General features: G+C 42.6%; 1 protein-coding gene across 1 annotated transcript in view; it reads left to right on the top strand.

Annotated features, from left to right (window-relative positions):
- Positions 1-19,059, top strand: part of LOC311146621 (tenascin-R-like) — a gene marked incomplete at both ends in the record, with an annotated part of 62,414 nt that overhangs the window by 18,042 nt on the left and 25,313 nt on the right. Inside the window, 8 exons of the mRNA XM_084183151.1 lie at positions 3,507-3,657; positions 6,648-6,917; positions 7,735-7,938; positions 8,691-8,780; positions 9,347-9,610; positions 11,196-11,462; positions 13,615-13,734; positions 14,200-14,343. Coding sequence (XP_084039277.1) covers positions 3,507-3,657; positions 6,648-6,917; positions 7,735-7,938; positions 8,691-8,780; positions 9,347-9,610; positions 11,196-11,462; positions 13,615-13,734; positions 14,200-14,343 — 1,510 coding nt within the window. The remainder of the gene's footprint in view (positions 1-3,506; positions 3,658-6,647; positions 6,918-7,734; positions 7,939-8,690; positions 8,781-9,346; positions 9,611-11,195; positions 11,463-13,614; positions 13,735-14,199; positions 14,344-19,059) is intronic.

Raw genomic sequence — 19,059 nt, 5'->3', positions numbered from 1 at the left:
TGGGGTTATGGTATGGGCAGGCATAAGCTACAGACAACAAACACAATAGCAATTTATCAATTGTAATTTGAATGCACAGAGATACCGTGACGAGATCCTGAGGGCCATTGTTGTGCCAATCATCTGCCGCCATCACTTCATGTTTCAGCATGATAATGCACGACCCCATGTCGCAAGGATCTGTACACAATTCCTGGAAGCTGAAAATGCATACTCACCAGACATGTCACCCATTAAGCATGTTTGGGATGCTTTGGATCGAAGTGTATGACAGCATGTTCCAGTTTCCGCCAATATCCAGCAACTTCGCACAGCCATTGAATAGGAGTGGGACAACATTCCACAGGCCACAATCAACAGCCTGATCAACTCTATGCGATTGATGTGTTGCGCTGCATGAGGCAAATGGTAGTCACACCAGATACTGACTGGTTTTCTGATCCACCCCCCTACTTTTTTTAAAGGTATCTGTGACCAACAGATGCATATCTATATTCCCTGTCATGTGAAATCCATGGATTAGGACCTAATGAATTTATTTAAATTGACTGACTTTATTATATGAACTGTGACTCAGTAGAATCTTTGAAATTATTGCATTTTGCATTTATATTTCTGTTCGGTGTATATAAATCAGTAATTTTTGGGGGGTTCAAACCTGTTTAGAACTTTATTTTGCAGGTCGGAACTGTGGAACGGAACTAAAAAAGTAATGGTTCTGTTCAGAACGAAACGATTGGAAAATAAGTTTGGTTCCAACACCTGACATATTTTGAACAAAACAGAAGTTGGACAAAACATGAATCAACACAATACATATTTTGACATGTACCACGCCTACAGTTTTTATGAAAATAAACAATTATTCAGGAACAAGAAAATACTCAGTCAACATGCATATGCAGCTTCCCCATAGAGATGAAAACATTCAGTCACTTTGGCTTCAAAACATTCAGAACAGGGTTGGCAATGTTCTGGGAAAAGCAGCATGATACTGTACACGGCAGTATGCTGAAGAGCAACAACAACAAAAACAACAAACAAACTGTACAATAAAACCTGTCTTTGTCAGCTCAGGTGGCTTCTGTCTCAGGAGGCTTTCTTTTGAAATACAGTACCTACATTATATTGCCAAACCAAATTTAACATGCATTTTTGATATGCCAATCCTTGGCTAGATTTTGACTAGGAGGACGATTAATTTTTATTTATTTTATTTATTTGTATTAACCCATCCACCACCCCCCCACCCCACCTCCCAGCCCCTCTTCGGAGGACAAATATATTTTTTGCTTTTTTTTCACAGCTTTTAGGCTACATATACATACATTTTATATATACATTTTACATACACTTTTATATAAAGCAGTCACATAACAATAATACATTACCAAACATAAGCTCTTTAATCCCACCCCTCAGCCACTCTCAACCCATCCCACCTATCACCATAGACCACCCTCGTTTGGTTTCCATGTTTTACATACATTTTGAACCTTTCTAATCGTATAGTATCCACAGATTGTCAGCTAAAGATGAAAACCAATCAAAGTATTATTATATTATTATTGGGAGGGGGATTAATTTCTCACCGTTCAACTTAAAGTCTCTGCCAAATTAGATGATGGATTGCCCAAGGCTTATTGACAATTAGGTGGATCAGCAAGCAGGAGCCATCTTCAAACTCATAACCATATTAGCCACAGGTTCAAAGTTAGCAAAGCTTTCCATTTAATTCCCACTATAAACACCAGGTACTCTAATCCTCAGTACCTCTCTCCATAATTGGCTTTCTCATTTAGGTGTTCCCGGCAAGGAAGGACAGAAGTTTGGCTGGGCTCAAAGACTTTAAGTCTGGGGCTTTTAGATGAAAAGCATAAATGCCATGGAAATAAACTTGGAAAGCTCTTTTGGAAGTGACAGGCTATGAATACCAAACGGCATGGGAGTAGTTGGGTCACAGTGCTCTTCAATCTACATCATTGGGTGTGAGGCTGCCTAAGAGACTTTGTCTGCTAGCTATCTCCTTTCCCATAGGGGTTTGAGGGGTTCAACCTCAATGTCGTCACTTGGGAAATCATAGTAGAAGTCAGAGTCTCAACCTCTGTGGAATTAATCCAAAAGCGCCCTGAAACTTGACAATATCGTAATGGATGTGAGCATAAAAGCAGTGGCTAGGAACAAACAAGAGTTCACAATGCCAAAAGCAATGAGAGATGAGGGCTCACCCACCACCCTACACCAACAGCTGTTATCTGAGCATCGAGAGCATCCTGACTGGTTGCATCACCGCCTGGTATGGCAACTGCTTGGCCTCCGACCGCAAGTCACTACAGAGGGTAGTGCGTACGGCCCAGTACATCACTGGGGCCAAGCTTCCTGCCATCCAGGACCTCTATACCAGGCGGTGTCAAGAGGAAGGCCCTCAAAATTATCAAAGACTCCAGCCACCCTAGTCATAGACTGTTCTCTCTGCTACCACACGGCAAGCGGTACCGGAGCGCCAAGTCTTCTACCCCCAAGCCATAAGACTCCTGAACAGCTAATTATGGCCACCCGGACAATAGCACTGCCCCCCCACCCCATCCTTTTACACTGCTGCTACTCTGTTAATTATTTATGCATAGTCACTTTAACTCTACCCACATGTACATATTACTTCAACTACCTCAACTAGCCGGTGCCCCCGCACATTGACTCTGCACCGGTACCCCCCTGTATATATAGCCTCCCTACTGTTATTTTATTTTACTTCTGCTCTTTTTTTCTCAACACTTTTTTTGTTGTTGTTTTATGTTTACTTTTTTGTTAAAAATAAATGCACTGTTGGTTAAGGGCTGTAAGTAAGCATTTCACTGTAATGTCTGCACCTGTTGTGGCCCGGCAATATTACATGTGGCCCGGCAATATTACATGTTCATACCAATGTACTTATCAGGATTGTTCACTTTTCAATCAGCCAGGCAGGCAGGCAGTCAGTCAGTTAGTCAATCAATCAGTCAATCAATCAATCAATCATCAACCTGTCAATCAAATATTATGTGGATTACCCTTTTTACAATGACATTTAGCACAGAACTCTTAACAGACCTGGAGCTTAACCGCCAAAAGAACAACTAACACGAGGTTAATTTATCATAAAGTCAATCACAATATCATATTTATGGATGCCATAGCTTGGTGCTCGTCAGAGCAGTGAGGGTTGAGGTTTGTTCAGATCCTTCCCCTGCACTACCATCTGTCCAGGAGTAGCCCAGGTGGAACCATAAATCACTCCTGCATGGACAGCAGGTTGGGTTGTTTACCTGTGTATGTATATGAGAGTGAAGACAGAAATGTGTCCCAAATTGCACCCAGTTCCTTTTATAGTGCACTACTTTCGACTAGAGCCTATGTTAAGTAGTGCACTATATAGGGAATAGGGTTCCATTTGGAAACCATACTATATATGACAAGAGGAGCCCAAGTGAAGCCAGAGGGTTCTGCCTGTCTGTGTTCTCTGACAGGACAATGATGGAGGGATGACAGCCCAGCTACCCAGCACCATCACTTCGTTCCACCAGACAGGCCTGAGGCCAGGGGAGGAGTACACCGTCAACCTGGTAGCTCTGAGGGACCAAGGCCGCAGCCAGCCCGTATCCGCCACCGTCACCACATGTATGTATGGTTCTGTGATCACTCAAACCTCACCAAACCATCATTCACAAACTTCTATCTATCTACTATGTCCATAAACATTTGGTTGTTGAAATCCCTGCTTGTAGGTTTTTTGAGGGCGTAGACCTGTGGGTGTCTCGTGTATGGCATCTATATTAGGAAGTCCCTCAGTTTTCAGACTTAACACCCTCAGTTGGTTCACAGTTTCCACACACCTACTGCAGCTTTTGTTTCTGTATTATCCCCACGTCACTGAAAATGAGTCTCTTTGCCACTGTTGTCTCTACAGTATGTGTTCCCGTATGCCCACCCCTACCCTGTTCTCTCCATGTGATACTCTTCAGGCTAATCAGTGTAGCTCAGAAAAAGACCACTCAAGATGTGGGGGACTCACACATACACATCTCACATACACTACATGCATCACACGACTGAGACTAATGGGAAATGTCACCTTGACGAATGACTTGGTCTGCCAGCAATTATGCACTTAATGTAAACTTCACCCAGGAATTCCTCAGACTGACAGTTCCAGACAGTGGGATTAGATTCAATTGAACTTTCCATAACAATTCAAATTACGTGTCCGCAGTGAAAACACCATTAATTTTCCAACCCAGGCCCACTGTCGGTTGTAATTAAGGCATTCATAATTCATGAGCGTTCATACATTTTTCACCATGTCCACCCACAGATACCTTATTGGATAAAGAAAGACACATTTTAAGTCACTCAATTATTTATAGTCGTAAAGATTTAGCCATCCTTCTTTGAGGAAAGAAAAAAAAAAGATAAAGATACCAAACTTCTGGTGAGGGAATGAGGGAATTAATTCTTAGCCAAGAATCTTGAAACCCCGTGTGCGATCTTCGAGGAAACACAGCAAACTGTTTTCTGTCAGGTTTATCGCATTAATAGTTTAGCAGTCAATTACAGTAAGTGTTTCAGGTGTTAATCTTCAGGTCAGAAGAAATGGATGAGGTTTAGCTTAGTTTCAAGGCCTGTTGAAGCTGCAGATGTTCCCTGCACCCTCAGTGAAAAACTAGTTAATTGCATGGACAGCCAATTAGCACTCACTGAGAGAAACGTGACCAATCAGAGGGCACCACTTTGACATTGTTCCCTCACAGAATGACAATGCTATAAAAGTAGTGTACTGTTCAGTCGAGCTAGCTACACTGCAACATACAGTGGTGAAAAAAAGTATTTAGTCAGCCACCAATTGTGCAAGTTCTCCCACTTAAAAAGATGAGAGAGAACTGTAATTTTCATCATAGGTACACGTCAACTATGACAGACAAAATGAGGAAAAAAAATCCAGAAAATCACATTGTAGGATTTTTAATGAATTTATTTGCAAATTATGGTGGAAAATAAGTATTTGGTCAATAACAAAAGTTTCTCAATACTTTGTTATATACCCTTTGTTGGCAATGACACAGGTCAAACGTTTTCTGTAAGTCTTCACAAGGTTTTCACACACTGTTGCTGGTATTTTGGCCAATTCCTCCATGCAGATCTCCTCTAGAGCAGTGATGTTTTGGGGCTGTCGCTGGGCAACACGGACTTTCAACTCCCTCCAAAGATTTTCTATGGGGTTGAGATCTGGAGACTGGCTAGGCCACTCCAGGACCTTGAAATGCTTCTTACGAAGCCACTCCTTCGTTGCCCGGGCGGTGTGTTTGGGATCATTGTCATGCTGAAAGACCCAGCCACGTTTCATCTTCAATGCCCTTGCTGATGGAAGGAGGTTTTCACTCAAAATCTCACGATACATGGCCCCATTCATTCTTTCCTTTACACGGATCAGTCGTCCTGGTCCCTTTGCAGAAAAACAGCCTCAAAGCATGATGTTTCCACCCCCATGCTTCACAGTAGGTATGGTGTTCTTTGGATGCAACTCAGCATTCTTTGTCCTCCAAACACGACGAGTTGAGTTTTTACCAAAAAGTTATATTTTGGTTTCATCTGACCATATGACATTCTCCCAATCCTCTTCTGGATCATCCAAATGCACTCTAGCAACCTTCAGACGGGCCTGGACATGTACTGGTTTAAGCAGGGGGACACGTCTTGCACTGCAGGATTTGAGTCCCTGGCGGCGTAGTGTGTTACTGATGGTAGGCTTTGTTACTTTGGTCCCAGCTCTCTGCAGGTCATTCACTAGGTCCCCCCGTGTGGTTCTGGGATTTTTGCTCACCGTTCTTGTGATCATTTTGACCCCACAGGGTGAGATCTTGCGTGGAGCCCCAGATCGAGGGAGATTATCAGTGGTCTTGTATGTCTTCCATTTCCTAATAATTGCTCCCACAGTTGATTTCTTCAAACCAAGCTGCTTACCTATTGCAGATTCAGTCTTCCCAGCCTGGTGCAGGTCTACAATTTTGTTTCTGGTGTCCTTTGACAGCTCTTTGGTCTTGGCCATAGTGGAGTTTGGAGTGTGACTGTTTGAGGTTGTGTACAGGTGTCTTTTATACTGATAACAAGTTCAAACAGGTGCCATTAATACAGGTAACGAGAGGAGGACAGAGGAGCATCTTAAAGAAGAAGTTACAGGTCTGTGAGAGCCAGAAATCTTGCTTGTTTGTAGGTGACCAAATACTTATTTTCCACCATAATTTGCAAATAAATTCATTAAAAATCCTACAATGTGATTTTCTGCATTTTTTTTTCTCAATTTGTCTGTCATAGTTGACGTGTACCTATGATGAAAATTACAGGCCTCTCTCATCTTTTTAAGTGGGAGAACTTGCACAATTGGTGGCTGACTAAATACTTTTTTTCCCTACTGTAGATGCTAACTACCTCTATGGTTCACTAGGGCTATGTCCTAAATGGCACCCTATCCCTTATATAGTGCAGTACTTTTGACCAAAACCCTATGTGCCTTGGTCAAAAGTAACACACTACATAGGGAATAGGATGCGATTTTGGATGCACATTAGATCATGAACCCTGTCATGTAGATTTACCTCTCCTGTCCCCTACAGTGATTGATGGGCCGACGCAGCTGATAGTGCGTGACGTCTCGGACTCGGTGGCCTTCGTGGAGTGGACCAATCCCAAGGCCAAGATGGACCAGATAGTACTGCGTTACGGCCTGGTGGGAGGGGACAGGCCCTTTACCACCTTCCGTCTGCAGCCCACCCTCAGCCAGTACTCCCTGCAGATGCTGAGGCCAGGCTCGCGCTATGAGGTGTCCATCAGTGGTGTTCGCAAGGGCAATGAGAGTGGAACAATCTCCACAGAATTCAGCACCGGTGAGGACCATACAACTATAGGACTGTACTGTACAAGCAGCTTCTTCCGGATTATTTGATGGAATAAGTAGTTTTCATGTGAACACATCCATCACTGTAGACACATCCATCACTGTAGACACATCCATCACTATGGACACATCCATCACTATAGACACATCCATCACTGTAAACATATCCATCACTGTAAACACATCCATCACTGTAGACACACCCATCACTATAGACACATCCATCACTATAGACACATCCATCACTATAGACACCTCCATCACTATAGACACATCCATCAATGTAGACACATCCATCACTGTAGACACATCCATCACTGTAGACACATCATCACTGTAGACATATCCATCACGGTAGACACATCCATCACTGTAGACACATCCATCACATCCATCACTGTAGACACATCCATCATTGTAGACACATCCATCACTATATAGACACATCCATCACTGTAGACACATCCATCACTGTAGACATATTCATCACTGTAGACATATCCATCATTGTAGACATATCCATCACTGTAGACACATCCATCACTGTAGACATATCCATCACTGTAGACATATCCATCACTGTAGACACATACATCGAATATAGTACCTACTGTACTCTTGGCTCTTTACATTTTCACAATGTCTTATTTTACAAATACAGTAAAGAATGGCATAGAAATAGTCATTAGTAATTTTATTTCCATGGTCATATCATCCTGTTTTATGATCTGACTTACTGATGACACTGCACGTGGAAACCATGTCCCACTTCTGATGATTGGTCTCAGTGGCCCCAACATTGTCAGTTCTGTTGTTCCTCTCAGAGATCGACGCGCCCAAGAACTTGCGGGTGCTGTCCAAGTACTCCACCACCCTGGAGCTGGAGTGGGACAACAGCGAGGCGGAGGTAGAGGGGTACCAGGTGGTCTACAGCACTCTGGCAGGGGACCAATACGAGAAAGTCATCGTCCCACTCAACGACGGACCCACCAGCAAGACCACACTCACAAGTGGGGATAATTTGGGTTTTTGTTACACCTCTGTTTTTAGGACAAAATAATGTAATGTTGGTAACTCATGATTCACTATAGTGGCATTGTGTAGAATGATAAGGATGTCTGTTGAATGACTGAGTGAGATTCAAATGCCGTGGATTTTATTAAAACATTTTCACTAAAGAGTATTGATAAGTTGCCGACATGAACAGTTTTCAGATGTGTGGGAAATGGTATGGTGTCTGTCTTACGTAAAGGGCATATCAGAATTAGGGAAGGTCTGCGCGGGATGACAGCAATCAATGCTCACCTCTCTCCATTTCTGTAACCTGATAAGCTCACTGTTGCAATATCGATTTTGACTCTGATTAATTATGCGCTTGGAAAAAGGTTAGCAGAAATCTTAACAAAACATATTGATGAACATGGTATGTGGCAAGCCCTTCATTATTAATGCCGTTTTTAATAGGCAGTTCTGAAAGGCTCCATCTGCCTGCTCATTCTTCCTCTTTAATATCATCATACTGTATTGTCCGCCGGGGTATTGCATGGAGAGATTCATTCACATAACCAGCTTATGTTTAATGGTTTTCTATTCACATTCAAATTAAAATCAATAGTTGGCATGGTATTCTCTATGTTTTGTCTCTGTCGTTGTCCATCTGTCATACTCTCATTCTCTCTCTCTCTCTCTCTCTCTCTCTCTCTCTCTCTCTCTCTCTCTCTCTCTCTCTCTCTCTCTCTCTCTCTCTCTCTCTCTCACACAGACTTGTTGCCAGGTACAGAGTATGGCATTGGCATATCAGCTATGCTTGGCACCAACCAGAGTTCTCCTGCCACAATGAACGCCAGAACTGGTAAGTGAGTTAATCGCCTGGCTCATCTGTGCAAATCAGTGATCAGACACAGAAAATCATAACTACCAGTATCAGTAAACACAAATTCACCACCCTGTTCTCTTTTGTTTTTTTACATGTTTTGTTTGTTTGAATTTCATTGAAGCATGACATTCAAAAATCTGCTCTGAATCAGAGAGGTGCGGGGGGCTGCCTTAATCAATGTCCACGTCATTGCCGAGCAGTTGTTGGGGGTTAACTGCCTTGCTCAAGGGTAGAAAGGCAGAGTTTTCCACCTTGCCGGCTCAGGGATTTGAACCAGCGACCTTTTGGTTACTGGCCCAACGCTCTTAGTCTATGCAACTTATTATGTGACTTGTTAAGTGCATTTTTACTCCTGAACTTATTTATGCTTGCCATAACAAAGGGGTATTTTTGTCTCTGTTTTAATTAGCTGCACTAAATCAAATTCCTTACAGCTTTGGTTGGTATGGCAATCAAGAATTGAATCTTTAATAAAAATAGTTTTATTGGTATGTTCACTCTATGTTGATTATACTTGAACTACTCTTTACTGTGTGTTTCAGTTCTGGATGTCCCCATGGACCTGACTGTGACAGCGTCCACAGACAACACCATCACCCTGCTGTGGGGGTTGGTCCAGGGGCCTATCGACCACTACATGGTCACCTACACCTCCTCATCTGGCCTGACCACGGAGGTGATGGTCCCCAAGGACGTGACCACCACCACGCTCAATGACCTGGAGCCAGTCACAGAATACACCATCACTGTAGCTGCTCAGAGGGGAAGGCAGCAAAGCACTGCAGCCACCATCAATGGCTTCACAGGTACTGGAACTGTACTTTACCAGGGCCAAGTAACTGACATAACTGACATTACATTGTACTATTATGAATAGCAGAGGTAGAAGTTGTATAACCATGGAAATAGCATTTACCCCATCAATTAACCATCGTCAGAGGTTATTTTCCCCTTCTAGGGATTCTATTGGGCTCTGGTCAAAAGTAGTGCCCTATGCCATTTAGAACGCAGTCTGGACTGTAACTGCACCTGTACCAGTTCCAGCGGCAGGTAGCTTAGCCAGTAACCGAAAAGTTGCTAGTTCGAATCCCTGAGCTGACAAGGTGAAAAATATGCCGATGTGCCCTTGAGCAAGGCACTAAATCAAATTGTATTTATCACATGCTTTGTAAAACAACAGGTGTAGACTAACAGTGAAATGCTTACTTACGGGCCCTTCCCAACAATGCAGATAAATAATAGAACAAATATTAACACAAGGAATAAATACACAATGAGGAATGATAACTTGGCTGTATACACAGGGTACCAGTACCGAGTCGATGTGCAAGGGTATGAGGTAATTGAGGTAGATATGTACATATAGGTAGGGATAAAGAGACTAGGCAACCGGATAGATAATAAACAGTAACAGCAGTATATGTAATGAGTCAAAAGAGTTAGTGCAAAAAGGGTCAATGCATATAGTCCAGGTAGCTATTGGTTAACTATTTACATAGCAGTTATTATTACAATAGATTGTACTATTAGATTAATAGAAGATGTACAGTAGTCTATTAATAACATTTCAAATAAACTGGATAAAGGTGAGCGTTTTCAGTGAAGCTCTCACATTCCTGAACAAGCAATTATGTGGCTGAAAAGTAGAGATTATTGCTGTTCTAGAGAATAGGCTTGACATTGCATGTCATGTGGAACTACTTTTGGGAAGGTGAATACAAATCGAGCTATTAGGTAGTGTCAATCTTTGATGCAACAATTAATGTTAATAATTTACGGTTAGCTATTACATGCGCTTGTTAACCGCATCACCATTCTTCATCAAATTGACCCATCCAACGGAGAAAAAAACGAAATCAACATTAATCTTTCCTGTCCCTCTTTCTTTCACACTCATCTACATCTGTCTACCTCAGACAGCAAACTGTCCTGGCAGTCTTCATATTTCCATTCCTTCTTCTTGTTCTGACAACACACTTCAACCAGTGTCTTTTATTGGTGAATCTTTCAAAAACAGCCATGCCTCGTTGACGGACATGTTTTCATCCAGTCTCTGCTGTCAACTTTGACATCCGTCCTTCGCTCGGCGTTCAGCCTCCTTCCATTGTCACTGGCCTCCTACGCTGTGTGTATTCCATCTCTAGCTCTTCACTTCCACGCTTCCCCGTCATGCTCATTACTTTTCTGCCAGTCTCTCTGAGAAGGAGAGAACCTCCAGAGAGAGCTGCCCATTAATAACCAGCCATGCCATCCACTGACTGACTGACTGACTGACTGACTGTCCTTTGCCTGCCTGCCTGCCTCAGAACCCCAGCACCATATATTGACAGCAGCTGTCCCTTACAGCCCTTCATGACCATGCAGCCGGTGTCTTTGACCTTTGACTTTCAGGCTTCCGCCCAGTCATAGCGCTCTACTTGTCTGATGTTACATGGGACTCTGTGACGGTGGCATGGAGCGCCCCTGCCCCACCCGCAGACCTCTACATCCTCAGCTACAGCTCTGAGGACGGCACTGACACCTCCAAGGTTACCCTGGACGGATCCAAGACCCGGTCCTCTGTCGAGGGACTCCTGCCCTCCACACAGTACACTGTCAGCCTTATCACCATACAAGGAGTGGTGAAGTCTGAGGCTGTCACAGCCACGCTCACCACAGGTAAGCTATTTATCTCTGCAAGGGGAAATAGGGTTGTATTCATTAGGCACCAAATGGAAGAAAACTGAAACAATGATAAACAATCTTTTTTTTTGTTTCCCGTTGCAAAACGTTTTGCTATGGCGTGCCCTAATACATACGACCCAGAGCTACGCTGGAGGTTCCCATGGTCCATGGTGGGTCACACAGGGACAACAACAAGGCTAAATAACTACTGACTAATGCAAAACTGCTGCAATGTCTTATGCATTGATTGATCACAGGTTGCATTGATGTCTGATTTTGGCTGATGGTTTGCTGACACAAGACAGTCGCTAATGAAGGACAACATTTTGGGATATATAAAACTTCCTGTACTTAGGATACACATCACATTGCACATGCAGTACGTGCTTGGAGTTTATTGTTGTATTCAAATGGCGTTCTGTTTGTCAGCAAGTAGTCTAGCTCCAGAACAGAACACCATCCTGACACTTTTATGGCATGTCTCCTCTTGCTCATTAAGATTCTTACACACACAGCTGCACTCACTGCAGAACAACGTTCCCCTCCACCTTTCATTTCTTTATTAATGCTTGGGAGTGTAATCCTCCTTTAATTACCCCTGCCTAAACCTGGAGGTGTCGGGAATATTCAGCTGTCGCATCAGCAGGCTGTTACTCACAGTCACAGCTGCCAAGCCCAAGGGAAGATGTAAACACTGTGATATTAACTCTGCGGATAGCCACCTGCATACTGCTGTCTGATTACTGCTCTACATGCCAACTATCTTAGTCACTGTCTGCCAGAGTGCCAGCCATTTTCTCTTTGTCTGGTGACATACAGATTTCTGGAACAAAGGTTAGGGGTATCGCGGATTCAGACTGATTCATTTGTTGCAGATCTTTGGCATCTATGTGTTTTGTTATTGCGTTGCTATTTTCAGCTTGTTATCACACCATGTTATTATATGCAAATTAACCATAGGGTTGGTGGGCTTGCTGTGGCGCCTGACTGTCTTTGAAGGTTGAAAGTATTTCTTTATGTTTAAGTGGTAGATCTTATGGTAAATCTGAATAAAGTGATGACAACATGTTTACTGTACCATATGTTGTAATGCCTCACACAGGTGAATGCAGATTAGACTTGGGTTGCATCCCAAATGGCCCCCTATTCCCTATTTAGTGCACTACTTTTGCCCAGGGCTTGAAAGTAGTGCACTTTGTAGGGAATGGGTATCATTTGGGACGCACCTTGGAGCAGCAAAGCACATTGATGCAGTCCGTCAGTTTGCACAAATTATCTCATGTCACATGAATACTGAGTCTAAATGCAGAGCTATTACAGCAGCCTGCACTGCTGAATGGGAAATAATTAAAGATAGGCATACATGAATAATCTCAACTTATTTACACCACTCTTTCCTACTAGCAGAATTTAAATGAGGCTGAAGCCTAACTTATGAATCATCGTCAGTGCTGGTGAATAATATTCATTATTGTAATGGAAATGGGAAGGGTGGCGGCGTTGGTTTTACAAGCATTTCTATGGCTTCAGTCCACAACAATAGAGAGAACCAATCTCTCTATCCCTTCCCTCCATAATGGATGCCGACCTTATAAGTCACTTTAATTGTTTGCTCACATTGTCTCTGGTAACCTTTGCTGTCGCAGCGGTAAGAGCTCTGGGGACACATAAACAAATCATGAACTAATCCCTTATGGGCAACCACACTCGATCACAATGCAAATATCCCTCTCTGTTCTCCTTGCTCTGGCCAGAGAAGCATGCTATTTTAGTACATCTTTTATGATGTACCTAATGTGCAGGATAAACACAGTGCTTTTTACACTATGGGAGGAAAATGTGTCCAGAAATGCATTGTTTTTATCAATAAAGAAACATTTTTATCTACGCTTTATTTAACTTCCACTGCCTTGAGTGTCCTCCAAGAGTAGCTGAACTTCCTCTTCACTTCTGTTTGCTCCCCAATTCATGCACCTTTCATATACAGAAATAATACAAACTGAAAAATATTGAATACATGGAGCTAGCCGTTTTCGTGAGAAGGTTATGTTAAATGTCAAGAACGTCTTGTATTAGTGTATAGTGTGTGTCTCAATAGCAAGAACATCTCTTCATTCTTAACATGTACTATTATTCTCTATTGGAGGAATGGACCCACCTAAAGAGATGACTGTGTCATATGCCACTGAAGACTCTGTCACCATATCATGGTTGAGACCATTCGCTCCCTTTGACTACTACAAGATGTCATGTCAATCAGCAAGAGGTAGGCGAAGGCTTCTGACATGTTTTTATTGAAAAGTTCATTTTAAAAAATGATGGATAACACTTTATTTGGATAGACCCAAGTAGATGGTTTGTAGATATTCCGTAGATGTTCAATAACTGTCAACAACATTTCAACAAACTATCCACTAACACCCTAACCCTAACCTTAACCCTCATCCTAACCCTAAGCTTAACCCTTAGCCTAACCCTAAGCTTAACCCTTACCCTAATCCTTATTCTGAACCTAACCCTAACCGTAACCTTAGCAAGCAATTGCTTATCAACCAATAGTTTGTTGATAGTATAACCATCTGTATATCATCAGTATGGGACTATCCAAATCCAAGTGTGACCAAATTATGTTATTCCATTGTTTGGTATTGGAGGAGAAAGTTCAGCTTCTTGTAGAAGAAAAACTGCATACTGTAACAGTGCGATATTTAATTAATACCATGTTCTTTAGGGCCAGTGGACAGCGTGGTAATTGACAACAACGTCACTAACTACACCCTGTCCAGCCTCCACTCAGCAACAGAGTATGAGATCAACCTGAACGCTGTGCGGGGCAGCCAGGAGAGCAAGTCCATCACCACCAGTGTCTTCACAGGTCTGACCTCTGACCCCTTATTATCTTTTCTGACCCCTTACGATCCTGTACTGCCTCAGCTATAATGCCACTATAGGAACTGACAATGTATATTGTATTATATAATCTTTGTCGCCACATCATATACAACTTCTGCAAACGTATTGTGGTACCCCTGAACCCTTACCATCACTTTTCCAGTGATTCAATGTTTTCTTGACTGACAAGTATGAGTTAGCTTGTTTGCTAAAATGATAGCTGGAGTTCTTATTGTATGTGCTCCTCGGAGTATGAGAGGGGGAACAAAATGTTCTGGAGTCAGACATAGCATCTTTCCAAGATAAATGGGACGCTCTGTCAGTGAATTTTATTCCTAGTACCCACTCCGTGGATCTCTCACATTGCCACCTGCACACTAAGAAATGATGTTCAGACACAGACAGTAGAATACCTGCCTCTCGTTGCTGCTGCAGCGAGTGTAGCTACCATTACCCCCTTGGCCTTATAATTGTTAGCCTCTCCTTATTTCTGTCTCTGCTTCTCCTCTGTCAGTCAGACAGACAGTCAGGCAGTTAGTCAGTCAGATAGACAGAGCTCCGCATCACTGAGCTGTGTGAGATGTGAGATATATTTGACATCTAGTGAACTACCAGAGAGAGGTGTGTAGGCTGCAGTAGCTCCTCTGGGTGTGAAGTGAACGCCACTAACACGGGCTTAACCAACTCGCCACAGCATGCAAAGGGAGTGCACCACTGCATGCTGATGAGCCAGGTAGAGATGTCTTTCCAAAACCAGCAGGACTCCAGACACAGAGAGAGACACACACAGAGAGAGAGACACACAGAGAGAGACACACACAGAGAGAGAGACACACAGAGAGAGACACACAGAGAGAGACACACAGAGAGAGAGAGAGAGAGAGAGAGAGAGAGAGAGAGAGAGAGAGAGAGAGAGAGAGAGAGAGAGAGAGAGAGAGAGAGAGAGAGAGAGAGAGAGAGAGACCCCACACAGCCACAGGACAACAACAACAACACAATTAGACCCACCCAAATCATGAGAAAAAAAAAAGAAAATTACTTGACACATTGGAAAGAACAAACAAAAAAACAGAGCAAACTAGAATGCTATTTGGCCCTAAACAGAGAGTACACAGTGGCAGAATACCTGACCACTGTGACTGACCCAAACTTAAGGAAAGCTTTGACTATGTACAGACTCAGTGAGCATAGCCTTGCTATTGAGAAAGGCCGCCGTAGGCAGACCTGGCTCTCAAGAGAAGACAGGCTATGTGCACACTGCCCACAAAATGAGGTGGAAACTGAGCTGCACTTCCTAACCTCCTGCCAAATGTATGACCATATTAGAGATACATATTTCCCTCAGATTACAGCGATCCACAAAGAATTTGAAAACAAACCCAATTTTGATAAACTCCCTTATCTACTGGGTGAAAAACCACAGTGTGCCATCACAGCTGCAAGATTTGTGACCTGTTGCCACAAGAAAAGGGCAACCAGTGAAGAACAAACACCATTGTAAATACAACCCATATTTATGTTGATTTATTTTCCCATTTGTACTTTAACTATTTGCACATTGTTACAACACTGTATATATATATACATAATATGACATTTGAAATGTCTTTATTCTTTTGAAACTTCTGAGTGTAATGTTTACTGTTAATATTATTGTTTATTTCACTTTTGTTTACTATCTACTTCACTTGCTTTGGCAATGTTAACACACGTTTCCCATGCCAATAAAGCCCTTAAATTGAATTGAGAGAGAGAGAGAGAGAGAGAGAGAGAGAGAGAGAGAGAGACACAGACAGACAGACAGACAGACAGACAGACAGACAGACAGACAGACAGACAGACAGACAGACAGACAGACAGACAGACAGACAGACAGACAGACAGACAGAGTTTTTATAAAACCTTTATTTTATACTCAATGTTAACACAAATACTGGCACACTACCTTTTCAGAAATGAAACAACAAATGTCATTCCTAAATAAAAATTTAAACAAAAATAAATTAAATAAAAATACAAAAGCATATACATTCAACTCATTTCATCAACAAAAAATAGTTTCCCCTCCACAAAACAAACCGCTCCTTCATAAGCCCACTTCTCCTCAAACAATGGGAGATCTTTTACAGCCGAGAAGAACTCAAAAGGCACTTTTATTCTCGCTTTCACTAATCTTAGCTTGTCCCAAAATAAAATGTAACAGTTGACATTTTATTTTCTGTTGCTTACTATATTGAAACCCCAAAATAAAAACAGTGTCATTGAAGATCTCCCCTACAGCTTTAAACAAAGACTCCAGCATTTCCAAGAGAGGTTTTATCCTCTCACACTCCATAAAACAGTGAAAAATTGTTTCTCTTATATTACCAAAAGGACATCCATCTCCAACATCTGAGTTAATAACAGATCCAAAAGCATTAACTGCAATGATGCCATGCAAAACCCTCCATTGCACATCACCGGTACCCTTTTGTAACGGAGGCTTGTGCAGTGCTCTCCATGCTAGCTTTACCTTGTCATCAATACCCAATTTTACCCTCCATGGAGTGTATTTTCTATTTTTCTATTTATCTTTATTCAACACCTTGACACACCCCCTATATAAGTATTTCCCATTCACCTCATCCAAACCCACCTCTTCCAACCCTCTCAAATCCAGTAATAACACCTTTCTTTCTGACTCTGTGATATTGGGTGTAATCCCTAGTCTTGGAAATGAGACGTTTTCATCTTGTACCTTCTTCTTGTGACTATTAAGCATACCCCACTCTTCTGCTATCAGAGCATTCCTGCAGCTTCCCAGCAGTTGTCCGACAATCCTTTCCGACCTCACCCCCAAATGTTCAGCCACTCGTCTTCCATCCATTAAGGTGGGCCCAGCCATGGCCATTAACTGTTTTAAGGTGATGATTTTGCCCTTCACCAGAATCTTGGAGAAATGTGGAACAGCTGCAAGTTGTACAATCCAGTCTTGCCCCGTACACCAGAGGTTCCATAACAGCCAATGCATTGACGTCTGGACACCTTCATTATGCTCCAAACCCTAAGAAGGCCTCTGTAAAACAGAGGTACTCCCTCCCTAGAAATCTGTCTACTATTAAACCTAATCCCCCAACCTGCTGTAATACAAGACCTGCCAACCCTCTCCAAACCACATTCTCCGGTCCATAAAGCAACCTTTGAATAACCTGAAACCGGAAAGCAGCAGCCCTACGAGCAAGATGTACAAGACCTTGTCCCCCCTCCTCTTTTGACAAATACAAAACACTTTGTGGAACCCAATGATATCTATCCCAAAATAAATCTACAATAATCGCCTGTATCTTAGCCAGAAGGCCAGATGTTGGCTCTAAAACTGACAACCGATGCTACAGTGCAGAGGCAACCACATTTTTAACTATAATAGTGCACCCCCTATATGACATACGAGATAACAACCAACGCCATCTCCTCATCCTCCCGTCCACCATTTCAACCACCCCAATCCAATTTTTTTTCCATTGTCTCCTCATCTCCTAGGTACACTCCAAGATACTTAAAACCTCCATTACACCATTCCAGCCCCCCTGGCAAAGCCATGATCCCTCCAGACCATTCTCCAATCTGTAAAGCACAACCTTTTTCCTAATTTACCTTTGCAGAGGATATTCCCCTAAAACGATCAACCATTAGACTCAAACTATCCACCTCCGCTTGATTTTTCACTAAAATAACTACATCATCAGCATAGGCTGAGAGACGAATAGGAGGAATATCCTCTGAAAGGTACACCCCTTCAATGCGACTTCTAATGCTATTTAGTAGTGGCTCTATAGCAATGGCATATAACATTCCCGACAAAGAATATCCCTGCCTAATACCTCTACACACTTTAATAGGAGCACCCAAGCCACCGTTAACTTTGAATACACTTTCAATGTCACCATATATCACCCTTATCATAGCAATAAAACCAGAGCTGAAACCAAACGCATCAAAAGTGTGCCATAAGTATTGACTCGGTCAAATGCCTTTTCCTAATCAATTGAAATTAGACCAGCATCCAACCCAATAGCCCTAGAGACGTCCCAAAAATTCTGAATCAGAGAAATGTTATCCCCTATCTGCCTGCCGGCAACACAGTAGGACTGGTCCGTATGTATGATTTTCCCCATCACCTCCCTCAGCCTGTTGGACAAAGCCTTTGACAGGATCTTATAATCAGTGCACAATAAAGCCACCGGCCTCCAGTTCTTCACCTCCCTAGGGTCACCCTTTTTGGGCAGTAGGGTGAGGACAGCCCTTCTGCAGCTTATCGGTAGTAACCCTCCGGTCAAACTATCATTAACTACTGCTAGTCAATCCTCTCCCAACATAGCCCAAAAAGACTTTAAAAAGTCAACGGGAAGCCCATCGATGTCTGGTGTCCTTCCATTTTCCATGCCTTTTAATGCAGTGTATAGCTCCTGCAAAGACAATGGTTGCTCTAGCTCAACCTGAGCTTCTGCAGCCACCTGTGGGAGCCCATCAAGGAACTGCTGTGTCACTGTTTTATCATCTTTGTACTCACACTTGTAGAGCTCAGCATAGAACTCTACTGCCCTCTTTCTAATTTCGCTAGGGCTAGTGAGCTCCTGTCCAACAGCTGATTTGAGACAATTAATAATTCCTCTTTGTCCATTCTTTTTCTCTAACCAAAGAAACATTTGGATGAGGCATC

Source organism: Coregonus lavaretus (genome assembly GCF_964263955.1).
Source record: "Coregonus lavaretus genome assembly, chromosome: 19".
Taxonomy (NCBI): Eukaryota; Metazoa; Chordata; class Actinopteri; order Salmoniformes; family Salmonidae; genus Coregonus; species Coregonus lavaretus.
This window is presented reverse-complemented; position numbering and strand designations above follow the sequence as displayed.